We start from the raw sequence: 13407 nt of genomic DNA, 5'->3' as shown, positions 1-13407 counted from the left end.
TTACTTCAGTGAATATTCATGGGGTACCCATATTGCCAGGCACTGTTGAGGGTACTAACATGTCAGCAAAAAACAAACTGAACAAGATCTCTGCCCTCAGAGAGCTTGTGAGGTGAGATAGATAGTGAGCAAATAAGCACACAAGGTGTTTATTCAGTGTGCTATGTGCATTGAAAATAATAAAACAAGATGGGCCCTCCCTGGTGGTGCAGCAGGTTAAAACACAGCAATAAGAAGCTAAACCACTTCAGCATGAGTTCGCTCCCCACCCCAGAGGTGATCCACATGGTGCGGGAGACCTCTCCTGACCAGCGCTCGCTACTCCTCTCAGCAGTGTGCTTCATCAGTCAGCCTGTTCTTCTCCCCACTGTCTCTGGTGAATCCTCTCACCGCCCCTGCACCTCTAGCTTGTACCCCAGTTCTGTATGCATAAATAAATAAATCTTAATAAAATAAAATAAAACAAGATGATGTGGAGGGAAAATAAGTAACTGGGGGGTGGACACTGAAATTGGGTGGTTATAAAGGCTTCTCAGAGGTGACTTAAGTTGAGGCCTGACTAATGAGAGTGTTAGACTGGAATATCCAGGGACAGAGCATTCCAGGTAGAAGGGACAGCAAATGCAGAGGGGGAAGCCTTGAGAAGGATGAATGTCACTTGTGTTTCAGCAGCAGGAAGAAGCTTCATGTGCTAGAGAAGTAGATGCGGGGAGAGTGGTGATAGGAGACAGAACACAAGGCCTGGTAGTTAAGGAGTTTGGATTTTATGTCAGAAATGACTAGAAGATGCACAGGAGTGATCTGATCAGACATAAGTTTTAAGAAAATACTCTGCTGTATGCTGTAGAGACAATAGGTTTAAGGGACAATGATGGACACATGAAAATCAGTTCTTAGGCTTTTTGAGTTGTCCATGTGAAGGCTGATGGCTGTGTGGACTAAAATTACAGCAATGGAGGATGGAGAGGAGTGGACGGATTTGGAATATATTGCAGAGGTAGAATTGACTGGACTTACAGGCTGAAAGGCAAGTTGTAAATGAAGGAATAAATAAGGATGACTCCTAGTCAATGTCATGAAGAAAGAAAAAGCACAAGGCACCTCTTCTGTATCTGTTGCCCAGTATGGTCACGACTACCTGCAATGTGTCCATTGGAGTTTAATTTTAAAAATCTGGAAGTTCAGTTTCTCACTTGCACTAGTCACATTTCAAGTGCTCAGCAGCTACATGTAATGAGACTCTTCCATACGGGGTAGCATAAATAGAAACCACAGCCATCATCCCAGAAAGTTCTATTAGACAACACAATTCTACATCAAAGGACTAAAGATTTTGAAAATAAAGACAAGCCCAGATTGGGAGAAATATTTCCAAAACATGACTCCAATAAAGGACTTGTATCCAAAATATAAAAAGAACTCTTAAAACTCAACAATTGAAAAAAATAAACAATCCAATCTTTTTAAAAGCAAAAGATATGTACAGACACCTCATCAAAGTAAAAATCTCAGCACAGTGAGATGCCACTATACCATGATTAGAATAGCTAAAATCTATTGATTTTACTGACAGTAACAAGTGCTGACTAGGGTGTGAGGGCAACAGGCACTCTCTCATTACTAAGGGGACTGAATAGTCACTTTGGAAGACAGTTTGGCAGTTTCTTCCAAAGTTAAACATACACTTAACATACAATCCAGCAATTCTGAACATTGATATTTACTCAGATACATTGAAAACTCAGTCCAAAAGCTGAGCATGAATGTTTATAGCAGCTTTATTCATAATTGCCAAAATGAGCAAACAACTGATATGTCCTTTAGTGGGTAGATGAGTAACCAAACCATGGAACAACCAGACAATGGAATATTTCCAGCACTCAAAAGAAACGAGCTACAAAAAGACATGGAAGAAACTGAAATGTGTGTTCCTAAATGAAGCAAGCCAATCTGAAAAGACTACATGCTGTATGATTCCAACCATATGACATTCTGTAAAAGGCAAAGCTATAGACAGATGAGTGTTGCAAGACGTTGAGGGAAGGAAGACAGGAATGAATAGGTGGAGTAATGAAACCATTCTGTGTAACTGTGATGGTGGCTACGTAACATTATACACTTGTCAAAAGTGCACACCACCAAGAGTGAACACTAATGTAAACTATCAACTTTATTTAATAATAATATATCAATATTCACGCATCAACTAACAAATGCACCCTGCTAGTGCAATGTTACTATTAGGGGAAACTACAGCTGGAGGTGAAGGGCGAAGGCGGGACATAGGAGAGCTCTCTGTACTTTCTGCTCAGTTTTTCTAGAACCTGAAACCACTCTAAAAATAATGTTTATTCATTGAAAAAAGAAAGACTAAAAAGAGTGCTCACTGACACCTAGTGCCTGGCACAGGATATCCTCCATAAACATTTTTGAACAAATGGATGAATATAAATGAGTCAGTCAGCAGACGAATCAGCAGAACCCAGGCCTTGAGTCCCACATCAGTACTTCCTCTTGTACATCAGTGGTAAGTTCATAGTATAATTTATTGTCCAAACCAAGATATTGAAGAGTTAAATGGGGTGCCATAGGTGAAATCAGAGCTGTCCCAGAGATCACAAACTGGAGAGCCTATAAATTTCATCTTGCCTCCAGAATTGTTTGGCCTCACGTATGGATGTCTCACACAATATTCTTTAAAAATGTGAATCTGTTGTCTACACTTAACACTGGAAAAAAAATTATATAAAAATGTGAATTCTGACTTTTCTTGGTAAAGATCTGGTCACACGGGGCCACATTCTGCACAGTAGTAAATGGCTGGAGTCTGATCACAGCTGCCTGCTTTGTGAACATGTACCTTCCTATTTGCCACAGACCCCACTACTCTCTTTTGCATCCCCAGCTCTAGGCTGAGTGTGAGTTTCTATCTACCATTGCATTTACACTATTTTGGTTTTATGTATTTTTGTGATAAAGTTAAGAAAATGGAAACTATTTCTTGTGTAGTCACACTGCAGGGAGAAAGACACATTGCAGGGACAGTCCCAGACCACCACAATAAAGTGGGTGACATAAATTTTTTGGCTTTCCAGTGCATGCAAAATTTATGTTTACACTATAGTGTGCAAAACGCACATACCTTACTTTTAAAATACTTTATTGCTAAAAAATGTTAACCATAATCTAAGACTTCAGCAAGTCATACTCTTTTTGCTGGTGGAGGATCTTGTGAAAACAACAGTAATAGCAAAGTACAACAAAGTGGCCCACAATAAAATGAGATATGCCTATACTCATGTCATGGTTCAAAGCAGGAAATAACAAAAGGATCAAGAGGGCCCATATGTCTTGCACCCACTCTGCTTTGCTCTCAAACAGTAGGCATTCTTGGCCTCTATAGGAACTTGAGTTTGCCCCCTCTGGTCTGTGCTCCTCATCTCCCCAGGCCCCAGACTGCTGGCCTTTAGAATTTTCTCAGGCTGCCACCCACTGTGGAAATAGCTAGATGTGAGGGGAAAACAATGGGCATTATTGAAGCTTACATTTTTATTGTTATCCAAATTCAACATTGTTCATCATCAACTTTTGGTGGAAATTATTGCTTCTGTTGTTTTTCTTAATCACCTCCAAATGTAACTGGAGAGTGAAACAGAGCAGCAGAGAATACAGTGTCCACCTTTCCTTTCTATGAACATGTGTTATGGGAACACTCGAACCCGGAATTCTGTTCATCTGGGCATTCGTTCACTCATCAAGCTCTGGCTATACTTACAGACAGCAGGCGCACCAGGGTCCCCAGTAGGTTTTCTTATCTTCGGTAGAGGCAACGACACAAGGGGAAATGTGGGGATCAGCTAGTCTGATGGGGGCATGTTGATGTTCAGGTGCAGAATTCGTAACTAGTTGGGATCTGCTCAAGTGTTTCTGAAGCAGGAGATGCATGTGATCATAGCTAGCAATTGTGTGGGGGACAGCCCCAAAGGCTGGGCGCCAGCTAAGAGGCTGTAAGGAGAGATCCACAAGGCAGAGACAGTGGAGGACAGATAAGACAGCCAGCTTAAGGTTAGCTTAGTAATTCACAGATGTGAAGAGAGCCTGAACTAAGAGACAAAGAATCAAATGATTCAGAGATTGTTATATCAGGGTTTTAAGATGCCAAAAGCATGATCAAAAAAGAAAAAAAGTAGGGCCCCATCAAAATTAAGTTTTATTTTGCAAGAGCTAAAAGAATGACAAGATAACGTATATACTTAGATAAAATATTTGCAAATCATATACTCAACAACAGATTTGTATTTAGAATATAAAAAGAATTTTCCAAACTCAACAGTAAAATACCAACTAAGAGAGTATACAAATAATATATATATATGAAAAGATGTCCAACATCATTAGCCTTTAGGAAAATACAAGTTGAGATCACTACACACATATCAATAAAAACTAGTAATGCCACCACATGCTGACAAGAATACAGAAAAACAAGGTCGCTCATACATTCCTGGTGGGAATGCAAAATGGAATCCCCACCCTGGAAAATAGTTTGGATTCATATCTAAACATGCAACTACCATATGACCCAGCAATTGTACTAATGTGCATTTACTGCGGAGAAATGAAAACTGTGTTCACATACCAAAAAGTGTGAATGTTCATGGCAGCTTTATTCACAGTAACCCCAAACTGGAAACAACCCAGATGTCCTTCAGTGGGTAAATGGTCAACAATCTGCTACGTCCATGCCATGGAAAGCTACTGTGCAACAAAACGGACAAAGTTGATGCATGCAACAGTTTGAATGGGTCTTAAGGGCAGTGTACTGAGTGGAAAAAAGCAATCTCAAAAATTATACACTGTAAAATTCAATTGATCGAACATTACGAGAATGACAAAATTATGGAAATGAAGACTAGCTTAATGATCACCAGGGCTTGGGGATTGGGGTGGGGTACTGTGTCAAGGTGGCATGAGAGAGATCTTTGTGATGATTAAATAGGTCTGTATCTTGTTGTGGTGGGAGTTTCACAAATCTCCTCCTACGATAAAAGTGCATAGAACTATATCCATACACAAGTAAGTACATGTAAAATTGGTGGAATCTTAATTAGGTCTGTGGATTGTTTTGGTGCCGATTTCCTGGGTTTAATATTGAATAACAATTAATGCAAGTCGTTGCCACTTAGAGAGACTTGGTGAAGGGGACCTCTAGGTACTATTTTATTTTTTTTTGCAACTTCCTGTTAATGGATAGTAAGAATGAAATAATTAAGAATTAAAAAGCTAAGTAAAAAAAACAAAAGGTACACCCAAACATTTGCATACAGGGCCCTCCCTGGTGGCACAGCGAGTTAAAGCACAGCATGAAGAAGCCACTTCAGCATGAGTTCGATCCCTGCCCCGGAGGTGATCCACATGGCGCAGCAGACCTCTCCTGACCCTCCTACTGCTCCCCTCAGCAGTGTATTTCTTTAGCTGGCCTGTTCTGCTCCCCACTCTGTCTCTGGTGAATCCTCTCACCACCCCTGCATCTCTGGCCTGTACCCCAGTTCTGAATGCATAAATAAATAAATCTTTTTAAAAATTGCATACAACACAAAGTTATTATGCTGAGTGAAAGAAGCCAAGCTTAAAATCTTACATACTGCTTGGTCCTGTTTATATGACATTCTTGGAAAGACAAAACCTACAGTGATGGAGAATATGTCACTGGCAGCACTACAAAAGGATATTGCGCGGCATTTCAGAGGGCAATGAAACTGTTCTAGTTGATGGATCTAAATATATGTTAGAAATCAAATCGCTTCACATACAAAAGAAATGTCCATTTTATTGTACGTTCATTTAAAAATTAAATTAGATAAGCAAGTAGGTACGGATTTGTTCATTTTCTTTTCTCCCTTCCTTTCTTCCATCCATCCATTCATTCAGCTACTTACCGAGCACCTAGGATATGTGAGGCTCTGTGCTAGACTTCGGAGCTCAACCTAAGTAAAATAGCCCAGGGCCCTGCCCTCATGGAGCATTCTTTCTGGTTCAAAGGAGAAGTGGTCAGTTGAGTTTAAAGCTTAGAATTTCTGCATGGGGAAGACTATGAGGGACCAAGAGAGCAAAATTTTGAGTTCTAGAGCCCAGTCCTATGGGATTTCAAGTTATTACGTTTCCATCAGAGACTCTCAGGCCTAAGGGGAGTCAAAAGCCCCCAGTTCACATCTCACGGGTATTTAGGAGAGAAATGCATGCAGCTAATCAGGAACAAACACTTGGAGTAGGGGAAAATTTGAAGCAGTTAATGAAATGTGAACTCTGAAAGTGTTGCCCGTATTTGTACTTGTGGAGGGGCTTAATACAACCATTCTTTTAGCTCATGATTTGGTAGACTGGCAATTGGACTGGGCTCAGCTAGCTGGTTCTTCTGCTGGTTTTGGCTGGCTCATGCATCATTACAGTCAACTGGCTGTCAAAGTCCTCATTCAAATGTGTAGTAAATACTGGTGGTTTCTGGAGTATATGTTTCTGGGCCATATGTCTCTTACCATCCAGCAGGCTAGCCTAGGTTTGTACATATGATGGGGTCTTGGGGTTCTCAAGAGCAATAAGAATACAAGTCTCAAAATGAAAGTGTTTTTTTAAACAGTTTTATTGAGGTATAATTCACATATGTTACCCAAATTTGAATTTTGTTTTCTCTCCTGTTTGCAGGGAATCTGAAGCATGTGGTCTAGTTGACAAAAAGAGATCAGGTTTCCAGAGCTGAGGAGCAGTGCCTGTAATGAAGACAGCGTGTTTATGCGAGCAGTGTGTGGAATTTGTGACTGCAGGGGAAATTTGGAAGAAATTACTTCCTGAAAATTTCCAAGGGGCACCAAAGTGGCAGCTGGCCTCCTGGGGTGAGGCAAGCAGGCACCCCAGAGGCCTCAACTAGGCCTAGGGGAAGAGAGAGATTTCCAACATTTTAAAGTGTTTATTTTTAAAAAACACACAAATGCCATTTTTAATCTTTGAAAATTATTTTTAAGCAAGTTGGGGAGGGGGTATTTTTATTTTCTTAAAGGAGACAGATCAGAGGTTGGAGGAAAGCATGGAGCTTGGGTCATAAGTGTGTGGGACAGGGGCAGGGAGAGAAGGCAGCTTGTGGGCCTCAGGACCCTGTAGGTAGACCCCTGGGCAAGCCCTGGGAGCCTGACTGCTCAGCAGACTGGGAGGTGTGGGAAAGGCCAGCTGTGTTGTTCTTAGAATCATGGATCTATTTTGTTTTTTAATTAAATCTTTGAAAACCTACCTCTTTGTCCTATTGTCCTCATTGTAAAGTGCCACTGACAGCACACACAGTTTGGAACATTTCCTCTCACTGAAGTAGCAAGAATAATCCTGCTTCTTCCACACTCAGGTCTGGCTCAGCCTAGGAGGCCAACTCTGGGTGCTGGCCCCCACCTGGGGAGCTAGTGTGTCCCCAGACAAGTTCCTGGATACAGAAAACCAGGCTGTATTCTGCACTGAGGCCCTTCCTGCGCTCTCAAGAACACAGGCTCTGAAATCAGGGAGAAGGTTTTGCCTCCACCCTGGGGAGGAGCTATCCTTGTCAGGGACAGAGTTAGGGGTGGGAAGGGGCTGTGGCCTGTCAGAGCAAGAGGCATGTTGATGGCTGGCTGAGATAATCCCCCCTCCCCCCCTCCCCCCCCCTCGTCAAGTATAGATAGTGAGCAACTTGAGAGAATGCGATACAGTTGAATATGTTTGTGTACCTAACCTTGGTGGAGATGCGGGGGAGGGGGGGGTTGAATAGATGAAGAAGCCAAGGGACGGCCAAAGTCATGATTTTGTCATTTAATTCACCGAATATTTACGAAACGCCTTCAACGATTGGGACAGGCTAAGAGAAGGACACAGTCCCACTGTAGTTGCCCAGGAGCTCCTGGACCAGAGCTCCCCAGCACAGGAGAGAAGCAGATCCCAACAGCTTTCACACTGGACCGCCAGAAAGAGTCTATGGCAATGGGATCGCTGAGGAAACACCATCTCCAGTCTTTCAGTGTGCATAAAAGCCAAACGGAGCCTTGTAGGGTGACTTGGGTTTCTCCAGATCTCTGGGGGCACGTGTGAAGGCCTCAGGAGAGACCGCTACCTGCTGAAGTGGTAAACATAACCAGTGCTGCATTTTCCTGTCGAGGGGAATGGACCAGAGTGAGAAGGAGTCTTTCCCAGTGGGCAGCCGGTAACATTTCTACTCACCATGGCTGGCACTGGCCAGTGCCAGCTCTGACCAGAGAGTATTGGAATTATTTTTATATTGACTAAATACTGGGTCTCCCTGAGGCTGGTCCTTCCCACACATGAGAGGGGGCACCACCTCAGTGGCCTTCAGGATTACTTTGCATTTGATCACTGTTAAAAATATACGCTAGAACAGGGGCTTCTCTGGTGATGCAAGGAGTTAAGTCTCAGCACTATGAAGTTATCACCAGACACTGCAAGATGAATTTTATCCCCAGCCAGAGAGGTGACCCACATGGCACAGCAGACCTCTCCGGTCTCACCTGCTGCTCCCCTCAGCAGTGTATTTCAGTAGATCCATTTGTTGTGCTCCCCACTCTGTCTCTGGTGAATCCTCTCACTCCCCCAACATACACATGTACCTCTGACCTATACCCCAGCTCTTGTATGCAGAAATAAAATAAATCAAAAAAAATGTATAGATTATAACTGTTCGTAATAGTTAAGATATGGAAACAACCTAAATGTCGCAAAATAGATGAATGGATTGAGATGTTTTATGTGTGTGTGTGTGTATGTTTGTATCTATACTACTCAGTTTACCAAAAAGATAAATTCACCACTTGCAGCAATGTGGATAGAGCTAGAAGGGATTATGCTAAGCAAAATAAGAAGGAGAAAGATAACTATTGAGTGGTTTCATTTATAAGTGGAATATAGCAAAACTGAACAAAGGGTAAGGAAAAAGAAAAGGTTTGCAAGTTGACCACTGATCTGTGGCCTCCAGCAGGACAGGGGACGGAGAGGTCGAAACGGGGAGGGAAGAGCACAGGGATGATGGGGATGGATCCCAGGTGCTGTGGCGGTGGGAGAATTAAGGGTCTACACCTGAGGGGTAAAACCAACTATAGTCCAAAAATGAATGACAATGCAGAAAGTAAGTAAATAAATCTAATTATGGATATATAAATATGCCATAAAAATCTCAGATAGAACCAAGAATCATTTTTAATTCCTAAAAATTAAAATTGACATACCCAAAGGTGGGCACAGCATTCATTAAACAGTGGGAGAGATCAAAGAATTGTTCTGCTCAGCTTACACCATCAAACTGTACTCATTCAAACTGCCGCTAAAGAATTGCTCCATGAAGAATGATAAGAGCAAAGGAGGGGAAAGACGGAAAGGAAATAAACCAAAATGTTGACCAAGATGGGCTTCAGAAGAGAACGGATGGTGTGATTTATATCCTTTCTACCTTTAAAAAAAAAGATTTATTTATTTATTCATACAGAACTGGGGTACAGGCCAGAGATGCGGAGGGTGAGAGGATTCACCAGAGACAGAGTGAGGAGCAGAACAGGCACATCGATGAAGTACACTGCTAAGGGGAGCAGCGGGCGGTCCGGAGAGGTCTGCCGCGCCTTGTGGTCACCTCCAGGGCAGACGGGGATGGAACTAATGCGGAAGTGACCTAAGCTTCCTAGTGCTGTGCTTTAACCCGCTGCGGCACCAGGGAGGGACCCTTTCTACCTTTTAAGATTTCCCTACTTTTCTTAAGGCATCATGTTCAAGTTTGATAGTACGAAAAAGAAACTGAAAAGAACTGATCTGCAGGGAAATCTACAGGTGAGTGTGAGGAGCAGTGGGTCAATAGGACTACCCAGAATGTTCCAAGCCAGCCTGGAATGCCAGCCAGACTGGCGGGATCCTGATTTACAGTTCACTAGAAGGTCTTTTTAGAGAAATTAGCTTGAGGGTGGGGCAACTTTCTGCCCCATGTGAGCTTGACTTCCTTTCTGGAACAGCTGCTTTTGTGTCTGCAGGGACCAGTCATAATGACCATAATAATAATCATGCCAAGAAATCATTGGAATAGGCCTCTTTTACAAAGCTCTTCCATTTACAGGTTGTCACTATCTATCCTGCTGGGTGAGTATTATCGCCCCCATTTTATAAATTCACAAACACAGGCTACAAACTGTACAGTAGCTTGTCCAGCCGTAAGTGGTAGAACCAGTAGGCCAACCCAGCTGGACCTGCAAGTTCCCTTCCTTTTTCCACTGCCCCATACCTAGTGCCACTAAAATCGTTTTCAATTGTGACTTCCAAGTAAATATCTTTCTTATAGCTTCCAAAGTCCAAGCTGTACTAAGCCACCCGCTGCTCCCAGGCCTTACTTCAAGGACTTCATTAATTAGTCGTGTGCTTCTCAGCACATTTCTCAACCTTTTGGGGGTCTGTTTCCTTCCTGCAAAGTGGGGTGAATCACACTTGCACTGCAGGGCTATTTTGAGTTCTGGATGAATTGTCACAGATGGAAGGGCTTTGAAAAGATTCTAAAGCATTGTGTGTAGGATGGTCTGCAATGAAAATGGGTCCAGAAAAGCTGACCTCTGCAAAAAAGCCAGTGCTCCCAGGAGCCCCGCTCTGAGAGGCTGAGGAGTTTAGGCAGTGCCTGCAACTCAAGAGTTAAGAAAATAACCATTTAAAAAAGAATATACACATTGAATAAACCTATATTTGCATAAAACATCTTTGGAAAGATGCTCCAGAAATGAGGGCACCTCACTTGCCTCCAGGCAGGGGCGCCAGGTGGCGGGTGGCAGGGGGGTGAGGGAGATTTGCACTATGTTCTTTTTGTACCTTTTGATTTTGAACCTGTGAGTTCAACCTGCCCCCCCCCCATAATGTTTTTAAGCCAATGGAAAAACCTCAAGCAAGTTTCCCTTTGCAAGGTGGTGGGGGTTGGGGACTGGGGGGTGGACCTTCCTTTGCTGCTGTCAAAGAGAGCAGTATATTTCCAATTCTATATTTAAAAGATTCTTTTTAAAGCAGAAAGACTTCTATATAAGAAAATCAAATATTGTCATTCAACAAAGGAAAAAAACAACAGGAATAAGAGGACTATAAGGAGGAAGAAAAAGAAGGAAAATCAACAGCCATCTAGACACGAGAGCCGGATTTGACATCTCTTAACTCCCTATAGAGAAAGCTGCAGTAGCTCCTTCTCCTCTGCCTTTGCCAAGGACAGGGCTTCCCAACACTCTGCTCGGTGCTGGACACCCCCTCCCAGCCCCAGTTAACAAGCAGCACCTCTGTGCACAAAACAGATGCACTTCAACCTAAGACTGCCTGGGTTTAAGTTCCCTCCCCCTCACCAGCTTTGTGACTTTGGTAACTCCCCTAGAGTAACTCCCTTTCTCTGAGCCTAGTCTCCCCATCAGTCAAATGGAGATGACAACCTGTACCTACCTCACAGTGTCGTTCAAGTGATCAAAGAGACAAGGAAAGTAAGCACTTTGTACATATCAGATATTGGCATGAGACAATGCTCCTGCCCCCAAAGGTGAACCCAATCTGGACAGGGACTCTTCCTAAGGTTCCCTGGCTTCGAGAATTAGGGAAACTGTATGCAAATTTGTGTGGTTGTGTGTGGCTACAAGGAATCACAGCTATTGCCAGACATGCAACACTCACAAGGGTTTTATGATTCTCCAAAAATGGTACCTGCAAGTGTAGAGGTAAAGACAGATACAGTTATTCTTCTAAGACAGGGGACCCCTCCCCCCAGGGTCTCTGCACATGCTAATCCTTCTGCCAGGAATGCCCAGATCTTTCCCAGATTGGCTCCTTCTCATTCCCTTCTCAGCCACTATGTCACCATCTCAGCAAATACCCTAGCCGCCCCATCTAAAGTAGCCACCCTGCCCTCTCTATTTCAAACACCACTTGTTTCTACACCATGTATCATCGTGTATTCATTTTGTACTCCCTACTCTTAAACACACACATATAGATACACACTCCAGAAGGGTGGTAGCTTCAGCAGTTTCACTGCTGTCTCCCCAGTGTTGGTAAAGGACCTGGATCCTCAAATTCTTAACACAACCTATGGAATGGCAGATCTTTATACTAAGACAAAGCATTACATTGTCAGAGGAGCAGCTAGAAGTCCATAAGGGCTGCAAGCAGGCGATGTGAAATTCAATTTGATCTTAGACGGGGCATCAGAGGTGGGCAGTCCAGGCAAAGGCACATGAAATTTAAGGAAGTTACAAGCAGCTCAGTGTTGCTGGACCACTTCATATTAAGCAGTAGTCCAGCAAAGTGACTGTGGAGACGTAGTTTTGCAACAATCAGGGAAATTTGAACATACACTAGGTGACATGAAGAAGTAAGTGATAATTTTGTTAAGTACAACACAATGGAAGATATATTTATTTAAATTCTCATCAGTTAGAGGACAAAGTGAAGTGTGTATAGATGAAACAATAGGTCTGGTGTTTATTTTCAGAAACTCCAGAGGAAAAGTGTGTGTGTGCATGATGCTGGGTGGTAGGTGACAATAAATGAAACAAAATTTGAAAAATGTTGATTTTGTTAAAGCCGGTTTAATGGGCAAGTGGAGGTTGAAGATACTATCTTCTCTGCTTTTTGTGTATTTTTAGATTTCCATACTAAATGCTGAAATATTGAATGACAGGAAATGAAAAGACAAGAGCTGTATTTCAGGTGGAATAGCAGGTAGAAGAGGCTGAACTTGATCCTGCAGGTAAAGGAACCTTCAAAGAGCTTTAAGCCAAAGAGTGGCCTGATCAGATTTGCATTTTTACAAGATCACTCTGGCAACTGTGTAGCTCACAGAAATGAGGAGCCTGGTGAAGCACTATTCCCAAGTGATTGCCTGTGGGAAGTATCTGTTAACCCCCGATGGAATCCTAGTGCCTTCGTCCCTCAGTCCACAGTGCCTGTTTCTTACCACTTACTTGGTAAGAGAGAGAATGTGCGTGTGTTGACTGGAAGTAGTTTTCTTTGCAGTGTATCCTTGAGGTAAAAACAGAATGGCTCCCTCATAACCCCTACACTTTAGCAATCATTATTAGCACCATTATCAGCAGTTTGGTTTTATCTTCACAGGCTAATTCTTTTTTATTTATTCCCTAAGTATTTATTGAGTAGCTACTATGTACCAAGCAGTACGCTGGGCATTGGAATTATATCTGAGCACAACAACCCCTATCCTCATGAAACATGTATGCATTGGCATCTAGATTACCACTTCAGCTTTACATAAATGAAATAATATTGTTTGAAGACCTGATTATCCCCAATTATATTACATGAGCAGCTTGTCAAATTAATCCACAAAGAAGAAATTTAGTCATCTTGTATTATGATATATCTCAAACA

At 42.5% G+C, this 13407-nt stretch overlaps 1 protein-coding gene across 3 annotated transcripts in view; it reads left to right on the top strand.

Annotated features, from left to right (window-relative positions):
* Positions 1 to 13407, top strand: part of HDAC8 (histone deacetylase 8) — a 252873-nt gene that overhangs the window by 225955 nt on the left and 13511 nt on the right. Inside the window, exon 11 of one of the 3 annotated variants that reach the window (XM_004685580.1) lies at positions 6703 to 7281. The exons of the other annotated variants lie outside the window; for them this stretch is intronic. Within the exon in view, the coding sequence (XP_004685637.1) occupies positions 6703 to 6725 (23 nt within the window). The 3' untranslated portion in view covers positions 6726 to 7281. Of the gene's footprint in view, positions 1 to 6702; positions 7282 to 13407 lie in introns of those variants that run through there. 3 annotated transcript variants of the gene reach the window in all.

Source organism: Condylura cristata, unplaced genomic scaffold, assembly GCF_000260355.1.
Source record: "Condylura cristata isolate star-nosed mole 26May11 unplaced genomic scaffold, ConCri1.0 scaffold00019, whole genome shotgun sequence".
In the NCBI taxonomy this organism is placed as follows: domain Eukaryota; kingdom Metazoa; phylum Chordata; class Mammalia; order Eulipotyphla; family Talpidae; genus Condylura; species Condylura cristata.
The sequence above is the reverse complement of the archived record's forward strand: the minus strand, read 5'-3'. Positions and strand labels throughout refer to the sequence as shown.